The sequence below is a fragment of the Octopus sinensis genome, linkage group LG1, assembly GCF_006345805.1.
Source record: "Octopus sinensis linkage group LG1, ASM634580v1, whole genome shotgun sequence".
In the NCBI taxonomy this organism is placed as follows: Eukaryota; Metazoa; Mollusca; class Cephalopoda; order Octopoda; family Octopodidae; genus Octopus; species Octopus sinensis.
In genome coordinates this window covers 59,186,559-59,207,420 of record NC_042997.1, presented here as the reverse complement: position 1 = coordinate 59,207,420, position 20,862 = coordinate 59,186,559, and the positions used below count along the sequence as shown (strand labels likewise).

General features: G+C 34.5%; 1 protein-coding gene across 1 annotated transcript; it reads right to left on the bottom strand.

The window, feature by feature from the left end:
* Positions 1–1,185: 1,185 nt before the first annotated feature.
* LOC115232438 (protein transport protein Sec61 subunit alpha-like 1) lies at positions 1,186–20,073 on the bottom strand. The gene is made up of 12 exons (XM_029777076.2): positions 19,913–20,073; positions 19,325–19,392; positions 18,363–18,428; positions 15,588–15,798; positions 13,981–14,090; positions 13,523–13,676; positions 12,815–12,975; positions 11,050–11,190; positions 9,951–10,007; positions 8,872–9,060; positions 5,822–5,969; positions 1,186–3,727 (listed from the first exon to the last, which is right to left on the bottom strand). The coding sequence occupies exons 1-12, from the start codon at positions 19,917–19,919 to the stop codon at positions 3,612–3,614; spliced, it is 1,428 nt and encodes a 475-aa protein (XP_029632936.1). The 5' UTR covers positions 19,920–20,073; the 3' UTR covers positions 1,186–3,611.
* Between the last annotated feature and the right edge of the window lie 789 nt (positions 20,074–20,862).

Sequence of the window (20,862 nt, the reverse complement as noted above, 5' to 3'; positions counted from 1 at the left end):
TAAATTTTGGTATGAAGATGTTCAGGAAGGTAGCAAAACATTTTTAGTTATCTGTAGTATTCACCTTTTTAAGTGGAAGAGTTTGTTATGACAATTAATGAATTATTTTACAAACCATATATTGTTACAATTATGTATATATTGTTGTTGCAAAAGATTGCAACAATCTTTCCTTTCTCATACAATCCACTTGATATTAGTTATAAAATGAATTCTCAAAGTTTCTGTTCTGAAGACTTGGAAATTAGAGAATAATTTTCATTGATATAGCTACTCAATGCAAGTTACTCCTGTTAATTTAATCTATGTCTAACACACCACATGAAAATGGAGAAATCTTTCAAATAAAGATCTGATTTGTTACTTCACATTATACCATTTCCAATAAATGTTCTTAATACTAATCATATCTTCCTCAGAATCAATGATCAAAAGAGCAGTGCACTTAATGCTCTCAAAAATATTTGTACCAACTAAGTTTTAAAGATAAAATTATAGCCAAAAACAAAACAGTCATGATGTATTTCTAGAAAATTAAGTTAATTTATTAAATAAATCAGTCTTTGCAATTAAAATTTTAACTGCTGTTTTGAAAGATACTCAACAAGATTAGAAATTTCAAATATGTCAAATGTCTTCCACTATTTAATGTCTGCTTTCTATGGGTTGGATAGTTTGATATGGAGCTGTTCAGACTCCAATTGTCTGTTGTGGCATGGTATCTATGGCTGGATGCCCTTCCTAATGCCAACTACTTATAGTGTGCTGAGTGTTTTACGTGTTCTTTATTTTAGAATAATTTGGATTACCAACACCTAATTAAAAAGAAATTACAAGAAAGTATGAGATACTAAAGGACATACTTGATCAAAATTGTTTTTTGCCAAACTTTTATTAACACTTTACAAATAAAGTGCTCAATAAAAAGATAACTGTTGAAGTGTTGCTTGAAATACAATCTTGCTAAAGTGTATTAAATACTTTAATTCAAAATTCTTAAACCTAAGTATATTCCACAAGAAAAGTCTTTAACAATGCTGCACCATGTTACTCCTAGAGGAGCCAGGAAGAACATACTCTTTTTTCCCCCACAACTATTTTACCTTGAGTTATACTACTGTATTTAGTTATGTAATAGTTTACTATGCAAATGTATAACAGCACAAACCATTAAACACAGTTTCTTATTAAATTTCAAATTTATTAAATCAAGTTTCAGGCAGTAAAGATGTCTCATTCACACATAAAAACTTTCACTTCTACAAAGCTGAATAGAGTTAAAAGTAAACCTAGAGAGAATTGTTTGTAACCACACTATATATAATCGTTAACATCCACTTATTCCATGCTTGCATGGTTTAGACGAAATTCATTGAGGTAGATTTCTAGCAAGATGCTTTTCTGTCATCAACCCTCACCTGTTTCCAAGCAAGGTAATCTATGTATAACAGAAAGTCCCAGTTTTCAGTAATAATATAGAATAACTAGTAATAATACAGAAATCACCATAAGTAAATACATTCCACTCCTCAACATGTTTTCCAACAGAAAATAACCACACGGCCATCAAATTTACTATCAATTTACTCAATGTGAACTAAGCAAAGTAATGCACTTTGACTCAATAAAACAAATCAATGAATGCAGCAAAGTCTGAGAAGACAATATTTTCAGTTGTGTTCAGCAGCTCAATCTTGTCATTATTTGGCAAAAAATAGATATCTTAAATTATGAAAAGAACCAGGGAGCTGTTTAGGGGTCATCTGTAAAAAATAAAATAAAGAGAAACCAACTTTTGACCACACAGGAAACTTGTTCCCCAAACACATCTTTCATATTTATTTTATATTTATTTACCAGTTCATCAGCAACACTTACAGAGAGCAGTTGGGAGAGACAGGACTCTGAACATCTTGAAGAAGACAAATAGAGCACCATATCATATTGAAGGATATTTTTTTTTATCAAAATGTAATATCTGCGAACAGCAACAAACAGAGAGTAGGGTTTATATAAGAAGATTCAATGTAGAGGCAATTGTATTTGAAAAAGGCATACATTGTTGTTTGTTAATAGCAGCTTGTGAACAGTGAGTTACAGAATTTACTTCAAATGGAGTTTTAGAGAGAAAAATGTAAGGAAAGAATCTGGTGAAATTAATTTAAGACGAGTACACTTATTCAATGGTCTTAAGTGTACTGTTAAAATTATGTGGGATGATTCTAACCTAACCGTTTTTATGTCATTAAAGAAATTCTTAATGAACATGTAATAAACCAATTATTGGCTGTCAAAGTTCTAGGAAATAATATGAATGAAACATGCAAATTTGGTAAAAGACTTAAAACTCTAGACAATACTTTACTCCTTTTCTGGTGCTATGATACATCTGTGAAAATAAAAGTAAAATTCATTGATTTTTTGCAATGTTTACAATCCAGTTAATATCCAATACCCATTCCAAAGAAGAGTTGTTAGGAGTCAACTTGGACCATTTATGTGTAGTGTTGGAGTGGAATGTTAAACTAAAAATAATTTTTGTAAGGGGAAATACACTCAGCAGATATATTCATTAGAACCAGAAATGAGATGTAGGAAGATAATATATTAGAATATTCTTAAAGCTTTTCAGTTAATTTGGTTAGTTGAGTAAGTTGTATATTTACATGACCAACCAGGTCTAGAGTGAGTGGAAGTAGTGTGTTGATATTGCACACATTGTCCTCAATGATTATTTGCTGAGATAAGCTAAAAGATCTTGGCTAAACTTTCCAGGCTGCATTAAACTACTTGACAAACAATGATTTCTAGAGAATACTTGCAAGCTTATTTGGCTTGATTAGGTTGATCCTTGAAATACTAAATATTAACAAAATTTAAAACAAAAATATAACTTGTCTCAAATACAATTCAAGAAACAAACCTCAGTATGGAAACAAAACAAAAGAACAGTTTCAGATTTTTTTGTCTTTCCTGTTTTTTTTTTTTTTAACTAAAGTCTTTCAGGATTTTCTTATTTATTTTGATTATTATTTTTTTAAATAAAAATTTTTTTCCTAGTTTCTTGTTTACCATTTAGTTCTATTAGGCAACTCCTGATATATGTATGGTCAAAGACATTGAAGAATGTACAAGACTGAAGTTTTAGAAGTGGTTTGGTTAGTTTGCAGGGTTTCCAACATGTTTATGTATTTTGCCCCTATCCTTATGTTATTAGGATCGTGAAGAAAGTAGGCTAGTAAAACCTAGAAATGGCCAGAGTTTTGATATGACATTTGGGAGGTAAATGTTGCAGAAGATTCAGGAGTGAGCGTCATCCAAAGATGGGTGTGCACACATGCACACACATACACAGAAGTCAAGCTGTAGCAACTGGCAAGGCTCAGCATACTCACCTACTTCAAAACAAAAAGCTTAATAAAGCACAGGTGAGAATGTAATTATTAGCCAGTCAGCTAACAACTTGGATAAGCAAATGGCCATGTCTAAACTGTGCCCACAAGCTGACAATAATAGTTTCCAAAGTATGAATGTGTTTGTGTGTGAAGACAAAATAAACAGAATAAAGTTGTAAGCTTTCATTTCTTCTGTCACTCAAATTGGAAATAAACTTAAAATAGAAGTGTGCTCATTCCACCCATTTCACTCTGTTCCTTGACGAAGATTTCAAAATATTGATAGATGATTGTAACGGCCAATAAAATACCAGTTCCACTGCCAATGGCACCTGAAATTCAAAACAAATTACTTTTACAAACGAATGTCATACAGTTTAGTACACCTAAATACGTACACAATATTTAAGGCCAAGTTCATTCAAACCTCTTGGGATACCAAAGCCGATTGATCAGCCCAAGTGATATAAGCTGAAAGGACTCTGAGGCCAATCCATCGACCCGATGGAACAAATGTGAATGGTTGGTCTTGAAGTGTAATAGCTAATCAGAGATCATCTTTCAGCAGATGTATTTCAATACAAAAAAAGTTTTGGTCTTTTTGGCTACACATACCAAAACACCATGTGTCTCAAAAGGGGTTAAAGGTTTATTTCTTAAAGCTGGCTCTACTGAAATGACCTGGAATGCAGTATATTCCCATATATTTTAATATTACATCAAAGAACAAACTTTAAAAAAATTTTTCCTACTGCATCTTCAGTTAACATCTAGCTTTTACTACCAACTCCTTGCACCTTCACTCAGCAAACATCAGTGCAATCATCCCTTTTATATATACTTAACACTTTGCTAACAAAATCCATTTTGTGCCATATTAAGAAATGTTGCATGGGGAGTTATCAATGACTCCCATGGTAGGCAAAGCATTAAATATACTGGATATCTAGATATCATTACCATATCGGAAGGATGGACAAAATGTTTTTCAGCGTTTAGCTGCACACTTTCACCTTTTAGTACAATCTTATTTCTTTATTGCCCACAAGGGGCTAAACAGAGGGGACAAACAAGGACAAAGGGATTAAGCCGATTACATCGACCCCAGTGAGTAACTGGTACTTAATTTATTGATCCCAGAAGGATGAAAGGCAAAGTCGACCTCGGCGTAATTTGAACTCAGAACATAACGGCAGATGAAATACGGCTACGCATTTCGCCCAGCGTGCTAACGTTTCTGCCAGCTCGCCTTTTAGTTCAATTTTGGCAACTCAATGTTAGTTTCACAGTCAATAAAATAAGTACTGGGGTCAGTTTACTTATTTTTATCAGGTATTTTAAGAACAAGTGTATTGTAGGTTATAGGTTTCCAATGGGTTGATCACAAGTTCACTACATTTCCAATGACAAGACGAATCAAATCAAGACAATGACAAAACACTTGTCTGAGGTGCTGTATTGTAGGATCAAACTTGGAGCCGTGTAGCTGCAAAGTGATCTTAACCACATGACCATATCTATGCCAATTTAATCAACTGTTACCTCTACAAACATTAGTGATCTTGAGATTATGGAAATTATTGTCATTGACCACACTTGCCTCGAGAAATTCTCAAGAGTTTACATATAAGTTTTGATTCTTGCACTAACCACACAGCATAAACATGGCTTTCTATTTTTTCCCTACTCACACTTTTTTGGCAATGCCCTGCCACTTATATTATAACCACTGTACCTTGAGGGTATGTGGTACATGCCACTCTCTATCTCTTCCTTTACTATCCCAGTACTTTGCCACCATCTCTTCACTCCTCTTCCCTGTCCACTCTGTTGGTTGGTGCTAGGAAGGGCATCCAGTCATAAAAATTATTCCAAAACAGAGACAAAAGTTTGGTTCAGTCTTCTACCTGACCATCTCATGTCAAACCATCCAACCCATGTCAGCATGGAAGGAGGAGGTTAAACGATGATAATCTTAGATTTAATTCATCACCATCATTTTATCATTCACTTTTCCATGCTTGAATGGCTCGGGCAAAATTAGTTGATGCAGGTATTCTATGGCTGGATGCCATTCATGTTGCCAACTCTCACTGTTTCCATCTAAGGTAGTATTTCCTCATAATCATACATCTTTTCACAGAAGATCAAAATAAAGGATAACAAAGGTCACTACTAGCATGGCAGTAATATTCCTTTAAAACCATCATATGATGTCAAGGCAAGAGGCATCTTTCAGTTTCTTTCTAACAAAGCCATTCACAATGGCTTTGGTCAGCCTGGGGGTATAGAAGACATTTGCTCAAGGTGCCATTTCATCCAGTGGGACTGAACCCCAAACCATGTAGATGGGAAGCAAACTTCTTACCACGAAAATTTCATAATAGGTATAAAAATGGACATTAAAGTACTGTGAAAGTTTTTACCTAAGAAATCAGCCAAAACAGATAAGGCTCCTATACAAAGTCCACCAAAGGCGGCTGCTGTGGGGATATAACGGTTCAATTCATGGATCATGGACTTCTCTCGATGACCTCTCATTACCATCTGCTGTTCTTTAAGCTGTTTAGCAACCTTTGAAAAGAAACAGAAACAAAAATTCATTCATGTACCTTTAAAAAGAAAGGGAAACAAAAATCTATTCATGTACAACTTTGAAAGTAAAGAAAAATCACCTAAATCACTGGTGTACATTTTACAGATAATTCTCCAGTCACTTCAATGGAATTAATAGTGATTTCAAATTTTGGCACAAGGCCAGCAATTCTGGGGAAGGGGTAATCTATTACATTTAACTGATACTTATTTTATTGACCCTGAAAGAATGAAAGGCAAAGTAGACCTTGGCGGAATTTGAACTCAGAACAGAGATGCCGTTAGTAAGGTTAGGGTCGACTGATTATAGTGAAGAATTCCAGGTAGAAGTAGAGGTCCACCAAGGATCAGTCCTCAGCCCCCTCTTATTCATCATAGTTCTCCAGGCAATAACAGGAATTCAGAACAGGTTGCCCCTAGGAGCTCCTCCATGCTGATGACCTGGCCCTCATAGCAAAATCACTACCAGAACTAGAAGAAATTTCAGGTGCTGAAGCAAGGTTTAGAATCAAAGGGCCTTAGAGTCAACATCACAAAGACCAAAGTTCTAGTAAGTAGGTGCCCTTCTTCGAGCTGTAGAAAAGGTGTAGGTAGAAACTCCATAAGATGTACCCAGTGTAAGCTATGGACACATAAGAGGTGCAGCAACATCAAAGGAAGACTAACCAAGGAGATAGCTTTCGTGTGTGGCAGATGCACAGGGGCAATAAATACCACAGATGCTCAGAAAACAGATTCCATCACACTCCCCAGGGGAAGAAACTAGAAGTAGTTGATAGCTTCCACTACCTAGGTGACCAAGTCTGTAGTGGGGGTGGATGCTCAGAGTGTTGCCACTAGAATAAAAATAGCCAGGGCAAAGTTCAGAAAGCTCCTACCCCTACTGGTGACAAAGGGCCTGTCGCTCAGAGTGAAAGGTAGATTGTGGTGTACATTTTACAGATAATTCTCCAGTCACTTCAATGGAATTAATAGTGATTTCAAATTTTGGCACAAGGCCAGCAATTCTGGGGAAGGGGTAATCTATTACATTTAACTGATACTTATTTTATTGACCTGAAAGAATGAAAGGCAAAGTAGACCTTGGCGGAATTTGAACTCAGAACAGAGATGCCGTTAGTAAGGTTAGGGTCGACTGATTATAGTGAAGAATTCCAGGTAGAAGTAGAGGTCCACCAAGGATCAGTCCTCAGCCCCCTCTTATTCATCATAGTTCTCCAGGCAATAACAGGAATTCAGAACAGGTTGCCCCTAGGAGCTCCTCCATGCTGATGACCTGGCCCTCATAGCAAAATCACTACCAGAACTAGAAGAAATTTCAGGTGCTGAAGCAAGGTTTAGAATCAAAGGGCCTTAGAGTCAACATCACAAAGACCAAAGTTCTAGTAAGTAGGTGCCCTTCTTCGAGCTGTAGAAAAGGTGTAGGTAGAAACTCCATAAGATGTACCCAGTGTAAGCTATGGACACATAAGAGGTGCAGCAACATCAAAGGAAGACTAACCAGGAAGATAGCTTTCGTGTGTGGCAGATGCACAGGGGCAATAAATACCACAGATGCTCAGAAAACAGATTCCATCACACTCCCCAGGGGAAGAAACTAGAAGTAGTTGATAGCTTCCACTACCTAGGTGACCAAGTCTGTAGTGGGGGTGGATGCTCAGAGTGTTACCACTAGAATAAAAATAGCCAGGGCAAAGTTCAGAAAGCTCCTACCCCTACTGGTGACAAAGGGCCTGTCGCTCAGAGTGAAAGGTAGATTGTGGTGTACATTTTACAGATAATTCTCCAGTCACTTCAATGGAATTAATAGTGATTTCAAATTTTGGCACAAGGCCAGCAATTCTGGGGAAGGGGTAATCTATTACATTTAACTGATACTTATTTTATTGACTCTGAAAGAATGAAAGGCAAAGTAGACCTTGGCGGAATTTGAACTCAGAACAGAGATGCCGTTAGTAAGGTTAGGGTCGACTGATTATAGTGAAGAATTCCAGGTAGAAGTAGAGGTCCACCAAGGATCAGTCCTCAGCCCCCTCTTATTCATCATAGTTCTCCAGGCAATAACAGGAATTCAGAACAGGTTGCCCCTAGGAGCTCCTCCATGCTGATGACCTGGCCCTCATAGCAAAATCACTACCAGAACTAGAAGAAATTTCAGGTGCTGAAGCAAGGTTTAGAATCAAAGGGCCTTAGAGTCAACATCACAAAGACCAAAGTTCTAGTAAGTAGGTGCCCTTCTTCGAGCTGTAGAAAAGGTGTAGGTAGAAACTCCATAAGATGTACCCAGTGTAAGCTATGGACACATAAGAGGTGCAGCAACATCAAAGGAAGACTAACCAGGAAGATAGCTTTCGTGTGTGGCAGATGCACAGGGGCAATAAATACCACAGATGCTCAGAAAACAGATTCCATCACACTCCCCAGGGGAAGAAACTAGAAGTAGTTGATAGCTTCCACTACCTAGGTGACCAAGTCTGTAGTGGGGGTGGATGCTCAGAGTGTTACCACTAGAATAAAAATAGCCAGGGCAAAGTTCAGAAAGCTCCTACCCCTACTGGTGACAAAGGGCCTGTCGCTCAGAGTGAAAGGTAGATTGTACAATGCATGTGTGTGAACTGCCATGCTACATGACAGTGAAACATGGGCCATGACTGCTGAAGACATGCAGGCTCAAAAGAAATGAAGCAGAAAATATTGAGGTATCATAGTAAAAAAAATGCACATCAGTGTGTAAAAAGTTTTAATGAATGGGAGGTGGGTATCTTAGCCACAAAAAAACAAAAACAACAGGACAAATGCTTCTATATTCAGCATCTCTCAAGTTTATAACAAAATATAGGGGAAAGAGAGAAAGAAAAAGAAAACTAATGCAATAACTTACATCTTTAGCACTGGAACCTGAGACTTCAATCCATGTTTTTGAGAAGAACGCACACGATCCCAACATGAAGAAAATATAGACACACGCATGTATGGGATCTTCAACAACATGCGTTAAAGTATCCGGAGGAGATAGGTAGTAACACAACCCACCAGTTGGATATGAACGAGCAGGGCCACCTCCTTCAGTCTGTAAACAAAGAAAAATTTATTCTTTCATTCTAAGGCTAAATTGTACTTGCTGTAGAATTTACATAACTGTTACTTTTTACTTTCTAAACTGTTTTCTGTGCATGCATAGGTGCAATGGGTCTTTGTAGAAGCAACTACTTTTATAACTGAATGCCATCTCTGCTGTCAACCAGTTAATTGCAAAAAGAGAACTTTTCTTCAGTCAATTTTGCACATTTGTTTATTTTTGCATCTATTTTTTCATACTAGCATGAATGCAATGAAGGGTTTTAACTGAACTTTTTCATATTATTGAATCTTGTTTTAAATGTATTTCTTTTGCTAAATATATAGCCACACTTATTATATTTAGCTAAAACAGATCGAAAATCACAGACACTTCAGTACAATTTCTTCAAGCAGTTAATCTTTACAAGTAGCAGTAAAAATCTAATTCTACATTAGAAACTTAACCCTTGTGTACATAAGTATATGGCCTTACATTTTATATTGAAATGAAACTGAATGTGGTAATGAGTTTTCCAAAAGCTTTAATGAGAGAATTGTCCAGAAGGTTCAGATTTAGTTTTTGGTAACTAGAGAAGTTGGTGCATTATAAGTCATGATAACCTCAGTTAGGAAGTGGGTCCTAATGTTTGCAACAGAGCAAATCCTGGAAAAGGAACCCATGGACCAGGCACCAGAAGACCAATAATAACCAAAAAAAATTACTTCATTGGTTTAGTAAAGTAATATATATTTTTAAAAACAAAACAAAGCAATTTGGAATACTGATTTGTTACACTGCACATATATCACTAAAGATATTGATAAATAAATGAACTGCAAAGTGTTTCATGTTTGTAAGAAATTCATTTAAATACAAAAATAAAATAATCCAGTACTTACAGACCAAATTCCTAGAAGATTTACAAAGATATTGCCGTGAAATTTATTAGCCAACATCTAAAAGGATAAACAAAGAAATAAAAAAAAAAAATCAATTAAATATCCATAAATCCAAATATAAAAAGGCAAAAATAGTCAACTTTCAAAATATCTTTTAAATATAAATTATCCTTAGCTAGCACAATAACAGCTGTAAAATAGTGTTATTTAATACCATCACATCACAAGCCTGGACTATTTTTCTTTATTAGTTTATGTTAGATACCTAGCATAACTGCTTTGTGCTTATTCTCATCCAAGCCACATCATCATCATTTAACATCATTTTCCATGCTGGTATGGGTTGGATGGTTTGACAGGAACTGACCAGGCTCCATGTCTGTTTTGGAATGGTTTCTAAGGCAGGATGCCTTTCCTAACACCAACCACTTTACAGTGTGCACTGGGTGCTTTTACACAGTATAAGCTAAATACATTTTATGTCTGTATATGAAGACATTGTGAGGGAAGTTATTTTGCTAACAGACCAATGAAAAAGCAGTGTCAACCAGCAACTTATAATGCAAAAATTTTCACTCATCTTTAGTTGAGCACATTACATATCTTAACCAAACACAAGAATGTGAAACTCAACTTTAGAATCATTGAATCAGAACTTGTTTTAAAAACGAGTAGAAAATCTCCCTTTAGCTATTATTATTTAAGTACCATTGAAGAGTGTTTAAACTCTGTAGTGATTCCACAATACACAGGAAAAGCAGGAATGTGCTTTGGTAGGGTTGTTTCGTCCAATATCAGCCCTTACTGAGCATTTCTGCCAAGACAACATTGTCCAGTGTATTTCTTTTTAAGGATGGTCAGGTGTGGTTTGAGATAGATATATGATTATTTCTAGCAGGTCAAGGAAATATATAGAAACTCACTTGGTTCGTTTGCTAAGTATATTACAAGACTAAGTGATCACATATATCTTACAACTAGAGCATTTAAGGAAATTTAGCTTTCACCCTAACAGAGAGAATCACTAGCTAAGTCAATTTAAGACAGTAACTTAATACATCGTAATAATTCCAAAATTTACTGAGCTATTTAAACTTACCTGAGAAATAAAGTACAAATTAGATACTAAAGCACTTTGAAGAATAATAGGAATATTTGATGTGTAAAACAACTTGATGGGGTATGAGCTATACTGTCCTCTGTAACGGGCTGACTTGATGGGTAAATCGACTCTGAATCCCTGCAAAACAGAAAAAAAAAAAGATAAGTAAAGCTTAAATTGATACATTTGAACTAATTTCATCAAATCATTTAAGAAAAACAATGATCCAGATCTTAATGTTAGCATCATTTTTTACATAATGTCAGTTACTAATAAAGTTTGTAAAAGTAATGCAATCATAGACCTAGAGCCATTGCAATTGAACATATTTCCAAATATCTAAATGGATATTTTCTCTTCTTCCTTATAACCAAGGGAGGCTGCTCTTTAATTACTTTTTCTAAAATAAATTCACTGAGGAAGGCATGTGTCAACACACAAATTAGGAGTCTTGTTAAATATCTATAGAACTTAAGTGGGATTGAAAATTTAAGGTCTACAAAAATTCATAATGCTACACATAGGTAAAGTCTGTAGGAGAAAGAATGAAAACTATACTGAGATAAAAAAAGAATGTCTGAGGAAATATAAAAATGTTTAAGGCAAAACTGATGGCACTCTTTATAGCAATATGCTAAAAGAGAAGGTTGGAACAATTGTTGAAGAGAAGCAAATTGCCCTAAAGGAAAAGAAACAATAACTACAAGCTTTTGGACTGATACAATGTAAATTAACAGGGATGGCGGGTAGAATTGAACAGCCAACAATGAACCCCACAAATGTAAATAACAAAGGATGTAAAATGCCTAGTCTAAGATTGCACTGCACACTTCATTATATTTGATTGAATGCAGTGCAATATAACAATTTAAGTATGTTGCATCCCATTTATAGAACCTTTTTAATAGTTGCAAAGAAAAGTAAAACTTGATAATACAAGGTGGCTTCCTCAGGCGATATAGAAATTTAAACCTTACTATAACCGTTAGTAGAATTGGGTCTTTAAGTATTGAGTCCAAGTTAAATTAGCATGTGTCACACCAAGCAATTAATTATATCCAGAAATTATAGGTATGAGAAGAAATGGAGTGAATATTTGCTTGTAAAAACATCAGCTAAATATTTCATCTTTTTATGTCTGCAGAGAGCAAATTTGAAAGATGGTTATATTATAAGTATATAGCACTAATTTTTTGTCCACTTTTCACAGTGATCAATTAACTATAGGTCAAAATTATATTTCTATGTCAGCTTGCACTATGTCCAATTTATAACTGGCCTCTGAAAGGTAAATTTGAGAGGAACTTACTAATATTGGCTACAAAAATACTGGACTGACCTTTCAGTTTAACACCCTACTTTTAAATAAACTGAACTATTCCTGAGTTTGTAAAATTATCAAATTTTTAATTAAGCTAAATAGCTTTACTATCATATTATTCAAATTAGTATTTTTTTAAATATATTCCAGCCATGTAGCTGCAGTCGTGCTGGGACATCACCACAAACATATTTCAATATTTATAAAAAAAAAAAACTTTTCAGAATGTCTTACAAAAATTCTATAATGTTAAACATTTATACAAGAGAGTAATATTTGTAAACAAGACAAGTTCTACAGTTTACTGTTACAAAATAGAGAGAGAAAAAAAAATCCACCTGATTTTAATCTCTTCATAGAACTATCAACATAAAATATCTCCCTAGCTAAGGAGAAAACAATTCAAAAAGTAAGCACTTAAACAATACTATATTAACTTACTTGGAAATAGATGACAATGGCAAATACAAAAATAGTGGCCATAAGATTTAATAAATTTGGCAGGTTCTGTCTGTAGAAAGCTTCTCGCAAAGCCCGAACTTTATCATGCCGTGTAGCCAAAAGGTGGAACAAAGCTATGATAGCACCCTCAAATTCAGTTCCTAGATGGGAAAAATTCAAAAGGGAAAGATTAAATATTTTTGTATTTTACTCTAATACTTTTACATATTTATAACACAGATCAAAATTAGTGTTGAGTGCACACATGCATGCATAAGGCTTTAAGTAATAAGAGCTAGGTGTCTTAAGATAATACAAAAATTACAGTAAGTCTAAACTGACGAACTTATGAACACATTTACAGTCCAAACTGTGACTTGATTGCTTCAGTTGACAACTACAACTTTCTTTGATCATTTAGCATCTTAACATATCAATAGTCTAATTCTATAAAAAAGAAATAAATGTACAAAACATCCTTGTTTTATAGAATTTAAAATATTGCCCAACAGAAAATGAGTATTTAACACAAAAGATAGACTGGCATATAAAACTGCTTTCTGCAGTTATGGTTAAGTAAATTTTGAGTGGATATATCTGATTTCCACAGCAAAAGGGTGCAAAAAGTAACCAAATGAATAATTGACAGATTTATGAGCATTAGCATAAGTTTTTAAAATCTATACAACTAAGTAATCAAAGCTTTACCTCTCCCAGTATTGACTGTAGCAGGACTGAAAGCTTTCCAAACAATTGTCTCACAAATGTTGGTAGCTATAAACAAGGAAATACCAGATCCTAAACCATAGCCTTTTTGCAATAACTCATCAAGAAGTAGTACAATGAGACCAGCAACAAATAACTGAAAGAGAGAAAAATTAGAAATAAAATCAAATGGAAAGCAAAACGGTAGTAATGTAAACAAATGATTTGAACTTAGAGTTAAGGAGAAAATTCATTTTCCTAGTCATTTTCATCTATGTAAATGTTTAGCTGATCACTTTTACAGAAACAGTACAAAGTTCAAAGTTTCATCAGCTTAAGTAATCTGTGAGTACCTTGAAACTACAGGGTTGAACTAGAAAATAAATGCTTTTTTAACCCCAGTAAAATAAAAAAAAAATGATGAAATAACAAAAAAGATGGATAAAATTTAGTTTACTTACTTGAATGATAATGAGTAAACAGACACCAGGTCCAATTTCAGCAGGGTCACCATACATGCCAGTCATTACATAAACAATAGCTTGACCAATGGTGATTATCATACCAAACACTAAAATAAAAATAACATTTAACACATTAAAAAACCTATGAAAATATTAAATTCAATGCAAATTGAAGAGAATAAGAAATAAGAATGTCTATTCACAATTGGCATAGGCAACTCAGTATATTTGGGTTTCAGAATATTCTGTACAAGAGCAACTTTAAAAAGACAAAGTAAATCTATTATATATTTTCTTCATCTTAAATTTTGAAGCCCGAATATTCAAAATACATTCTTGCTCTGGCTTTGTACTAGTCAATACAAAAAAGATTCAAACAAAAGTTGTATAGAACCTTCTGCATAAACATAAGTGTTTAAGACCTGCTAATTTAACTGAAATCTCCCACTTAAAAAAACAAAACAAAACAAAAATCAACCAAGACATGAAAAGAAGCATACTAAACTTTAAAATGGTACAACTTATTGGTAAAACACCAGTTTTTATTTAGTCCAGTGACTAACATCCAAATCATGTCTCAGCTAACAACCTGGTAGGACTGATAAAAATATAAATTTCCTGCACTGCTATAATTGGATACAGTTTGTAAGTTGCAATTTTTGTATTCATTTCCTACCAAAATCAACTTTGCTTTTCATTCTTTCTGAGTTGATAAAAAAGAACAAATCCAGGGCAATAAGCTGGCTGAAGTGCTAGAGCAAGACAATAAGCCTTGATATCTGCTTCAATCTCTAGTGTTCTAACAATAATGCTTGTAACAATACTGGTGCCAAGCTCATTGGTCCTAATGCAGTGGTCTTTCTCTTAGACAACAATGGTTGTAAAGTGAGACTTGCATGAATTGACTAGTGTCAATTTTCCACCCTCCCCACAAAAGCCCTTGCTTAGTGTTGTGTATACAGGTGCAAGAATATGATCAACAGGGACCCTATATTATCTAATACAACCAAACTTCAAACGTGGCATTTCTTTTTAACTACTTGATATACCCATTCTCTTTTATACATGCCATAGTGTCTTTCTTCACTGAAGGAGCTACACTAAGATGTTTCACAAACAGGCCTTCATTTCAAGAAACATCTTGTTGAAAGCTGACTTTAATTCCACCAAATTACATTCAATCATTTTTACTTCAAGAAATTTAAATTTGGATACTTGTACTCATTCTCAGACAAAATGAAGAAACAGACTCCAGTAAAGATCATTTGACTACTTAACATGAAGTCATTCACCATCACGTGTACTCTCCTCTCTGACTTTACTATCATCACTCAAGCACTTCAGACACACTTGCTTCCTCTTCTTTTTACCCATAAAGTCCACCCTCAACTCCAGGCCCACACTAACTACTCTTCATCTCAAACTCAGCCTTGCACATATATTTCTAACAGTTGATTTGCAACTCTTCAAGCATAATGTTAACAGCATTCAATGATCTTACTGAACTTGCAAAGGCTAAGGGCTACACACCTTTCCTCTAAGTTAATCCAAAAGAAAATTTACATTATCACCAATGACTGACAAAGATTTTATAAGATACTTACATTTTTGAGCACCATTAAACAAGGCTCTGTCTTTGGGGGTATCACCAACTTCAATGATTTTAGCTCCAGCTAAAAGTTGCATTATGAGGCCAGAAGTCACAATGGGAGAGATACCAAGTTCCATTAATGTTCCTCTGTTGGAAGCAAGGATCACTCGAATCCAGTAAAATGGATCTGCAGAATCTGAAGACATGATTCCAAAAAGAGGAATCTAAGGAAGAAAGAAGATACAGGCAATTAGAAAAGTCAGTGCTCTGAATATCCAAGGAAACTGCTTAGCATTTAGACTACTCTACTAAATGTAAGACATTTTTTTATCACGTTTTGAATTCTTGCGACTGAGATTTCAATGATAGGATTGTTTATTTTTAGAAAGATATTGTAAGGAAAGTGTGAGAAGTTGAATCAAGTTGGCTTGACCATATAACAATATTTGGTTTGGATATGGCCAGTTTAAATGCTAAAAGGCTAAGCAATGGGAAAGAAAATAGGTATAGTCATGTGGTTCTTCTTCGAAAAGTTTAGTTGATGAAGTTGGCCCCAATATCTATTTTAAGTTGGTACTTATTCTAACAGGCTCCTTTGCGAAACTACTAAGTTAGGGGTTGGGTGGAAGGCAAACCAACATTGGTTGTTAAGTGGAGAGAGAGAAGAAACAGTAACTGCTGATATATCTTGTGAACTTCTCAATTTACTGAAAACTTTCTAAACTTATAATGTATGGTAATAAATCCATAAGACAAAATCCAAAGTAGCTTGAAAAGACACTGGGTTTTGATGTTATTTGATTCTTTAAATGTTGCACAATCAGATTCAACTCGCAACATTTCTTAATACTGCATTGAAGATGTACCAATCCATCTAAATCTAGAAACTTCTGGTTTCAGGAGCCACTTTATCAGCCAGCACTTAATGCTGTTCTCACCTCTCTATCACTTCATGGCTATAGAACAATCTATTACAAGTGATTGTTTATCTGAGGTTATTGACGTTAGACCTGTTTCTTTCACATAGAATGTGGATGTCATCCCAATCATTCTAAGCAAAAATCCATACAATTTGAATAATACTAGCATTGTGTCTAATCTAATATGAACTTCTTTTTCTGTTTATCAAAGAGAAGGCTTGTTAGTAATACCTACAATGCGTTGAATTAATAATTAGCTGTGGCTGTCTAATAAAAAGTTTGTTTCCTAACCACATGAATCTTGGTTCAGTCCCACAGCATGGGCAAGCATTGTTTTCATAAGATGGGAACTAAAAGCCCATCAACATTTGCAAGTGAGTGTCACCATCATGCAAGTGATGGCCTTCATTTCTAATATTCTGTAAAACGAGTGAAGGTTGGCGACAGGAAGAGCATCCGGTTACAGAAAATCCACTTCAACAAATTCGTCCGACTCATGCGAGCACAGAAAAGTGGACGTTAAAAATAAGAAAAAACAACAAAAAAATCTATTTGCTAATCTAGCTGACAAGAAGATTTACAAAATATATAAGAAACATACTGGGTACACGAGTTAGATGACCAGTATTTATAGCAAAAGACGAATGTCTTCAACAGTCATCCAACTATTTTCCTTAGAGAATCAATACAGAATGGAAAAATTACTTAATGCGAAATGGAAAGACGAATGAGGCAACATTAGTACAACAGCTGACTTCACAGTTGTATATCTCTTACTAATACAACTCCCACACGTGTCCTCAACTAAAAAGGAGGCATAGCATGTTTGCATGTATATAAAGACACACACAGCTAACTACAAACTATTCGTCTGCTCGACCTGGGCAACACCAGAGCCTATTATCAACAGTGGAGGAGTTACTTTAGATACAACAATGTACTTAATTAAAAGTTGTAAGAGCTGATCTTCAGATATTTAGGTTAATAACCGCATGAACAATTAAATAAAAAGATTATAAAAACTGTATTAGTTTTTACGGATTTAGTCTGAAATTTAAAAAAAAAAAAAAAAAACTGAAGTCATTATTTTCTCAGCAATTGACACCAAAACAAAATTCAGTTAATGACTTCTCTGCTGCCCGGCACTCTGAACAAGTATCTTCTAATATAACCTCCTCGGGCCTTTGAGTGAATATGATAGACGGAAACTGTGTACAAGCCGGTCGTGTACATACAGAAATATATGTATACACGTGTGTGTTTCCCTACACCCACTTGACAATCGGTGATAGCTTCTTTATGTGACTGTAGTTTCGGGATTCGGCAAAACGAAATCGATAACAGCCAGATTTAAAATAAAGAGACTGAGGTCGGACTAAATCCTTCAAAGAAGTGTTCCCACATAACCGCAATAAGTCGACTGAAACAGGTAAAAGAATTCCCACAATACGATTTAGATTACGGGCTCACAGAATATTGGTTTGAGGTCGGATTATATGCACTGACACAAAACAGAAATATGGCATGTGACAAATTTTCTGCAAAGACATCACGAATGAAGAAGCAAATTTGACACGTCCCAGTTAGACGTGCGAAATTAACTCTAGAAGCTTATAAATCAACATTTTCGTTGTTAATAAGAAGCAGATCACTAATGAGTGTTGCACAATCTGGTTGTAAAGTTTTTTGTGACCATCGGATATTTTCATACAAGCATGAGCGCGATACAATAAAATAAATTGTTAGAATATAAAATACTCTCTTAAAATAGAAGGAATTAGGCCACTTAGACTGATCTCGGCATTTTATTAGCAATTAATTTCCTTCGAGGAGACAGATTAGAGGAGGGGCCAGAAATCGCAACTTACCTGACAACACACAAGGAAGATGAATAGGGTGATGGCGGTCCATAACACTTTCTCTCGAAACTGGATCTAGATAACAAAAAAAAAACATAAAAGCATGCTTCAGTTAAAATAGTTTCTTGTGTGAAGGCGTTGAAAAGGAATGGACTAGAGCAGAGCAGACAAAATACAAACATTTTGACCAGACTGAAGGTCACTGTTAGTGGCGAAGTTGCATACAATAATTTAAACATAACAGGCAATCAATTCTTTTTTTGAATAATCAAATGAAATTGAGTAGTGTGAGGCATATTCTGAAATATTAAGAGCCTTATTACGTTTCCGACATTTATTTTATCTTTACAAGGCAAAAATAGATCCCAAGTTACTTTTAAACTAAAAACACACGATCAGTGCATTTAAGTTCATCTATTCTGATCCCTATCGTCTGCATCCATCATAGTAGCGCTATAAATAAAACGATTAAAAATGGGTACTATGCGCTCTGCATGCTTCTACTAAAAATAAACGACGTAGTAGAATAATTGTTAACTGGAAATCGAAACGGGATCATTGGCATTATTTACCAAGAGTATGTCACATCTCAAAAATTGACAATATGGTCATTTCATTTTGTTAATTTTTGAAGAAGGAGGAGGCTGTTTTGAAACATTACACACACACTCACTGATATATATATATATCATACATCAATCACATCGTCAGCTAAAACCAAATAGGAAATGAGATATTAACGCAGCATAATGTTAATTTTGTTGGACCGTATAACTAATGGTTGCAGTCATGCCGTTACAAATATAAGTGGTTATAAGAAACGAGAAGAATTAGCAATTATATATATAAATAATCAAAGTCTAAAGGATCATCTTTTTATTTTGGAATACTACTAGCCTGGGTTATAATTATCCCCTCAATTAAGAATAAAGATGTGATAATAAAAATAATTTTAAAAAAAAGTGCCTTACTTTTCGGTCTGGTTTCGAGATTTCAGGTAAAACAGCACAGAAAGGCTTCACAAATTCGAGAAACTTAACTGCAAATAAAATAGCAATGAATTAACTTAGCGTTAATTAAGAAATTAATTTGTAAAATAACGATGACGATGTTTGAGTATATGGACAGATGTTAACATATGTGGCTAAGAGAGAGTATAACGAAAAGATGATAGGTGTGGGCTTATGTTATGTTATAGCCATATGTAACGCTACACGACGGCAATCACCAAAAAGCAACTAACATCAGATTTCTACGGTTCTACAAATATCTTTGAGGATTTCTAGTTTATATATTCATAAATACAATTTACGTATAAATATGAGTAAATATATAGATTTAAATAAGGTTAAGTCGATGGTTCAGCTGAAAATCAAAATGTTATTCCTGGGAAAGGAAAATAAAGAAAGTATGAGAACAGAAGAGCCACGTATGCAAAGGATTCCTGTCCGGTCTTGTGTTTTATTTTTTTTAATCTAAGATTAAAAAGAAATTGAAAACCAATTCGGTTTCAAAAGCCAGATGGAGTTATTGAGAATAAATAACAAATGGATACTTACTAGCCATGGTTTAACAAGTGTTCCCGTTAAAAGACCATATGAAATAGTTGGAAATAACCAAACCCTAATAGAACTCAAACGAGAAACTGAATCGTTAAATCCGACCACGGTATCAGGAGAGCATGAAAGATCTTACATACGTCATACGCTACCAGCTTCGCAACTGACTTCGCGTTAGCGCAGCCCTGAGATTATATTTAATGACAAATATTTTCAAATAATTCTTCAATTTTCGACAGATATTTAAATTGCATAACCATATGAATTGTTATTAATTAAAACCATTTAGTTGTGTTTAAAATATTTATTTTTAAAATCAACGTTGAGACGAGATTACACAACTGGCCAATGAACGGAGGCAGCGGTGTTGTTTTTATTTATGTACACGTCAACATTTCAAAATACTATGGCTGGTTCGCTCTGGCTTTTAGACAGAACAATACTTCAGTGCGTCTACTTTTCTCGCCGGTTTTAGAAGTAATTTATTTTCAACGAAATATGCAGCATTTTAGAAAATATTTTATTATTGATTTCCACTTTTTTCACTTATTCAGCACCAACCAAGTGATGATTTTTTTCCCATAAAAATAATAAGCTTCTTAACTGACATTTACTCATGTAATTTATTCATACATCGACAGTAGATACTTTAAATTCAGATGTAGTTATGCTATGCCATATAACATTAAGTAAATGTTTTATTAACCATAAAATTTTTATTTCGTCATGGAAAGAAAGTAAGCTAAGAGATTACACAACAGTTTTTTTTTAAATCTTTATGGATAGAAAGAGTGGGTTCGACTTCACTAGTTCCTGCTAGAACTTTTACCAAATAGATCCCTCTTTTTCTACTCAGAGAGAAATTTATTTAAAACCTGTGATGTAATAATTTTGTTTAGTTTTTACAGCAATGCCAATATTGTATATTTAATAGGTGGTATTACATTAAA

What these genes read in the sequence shown, in the direction of transcription:
- LOC115232438 (XM_029777076.2), bottom strand. An exon ending in GTTTACTCATTATCATTCAA is followed by an intron (nt 13,677 to 13,980) that starts GTAAGTAAACTA and finishes TCTCTCTTTCAG; the next exon opens with TTATTTGTTGCTGGTCTCAT. An exon ending in CCATTGTCATCTATTTCCAA is followed by an intron (nt 11,191 to 12,814) that starts GTAAGTTAATAT and finishes TCTGTTTTGCAG; the next exon opens with GGATTCAGAGTCGATTTACC.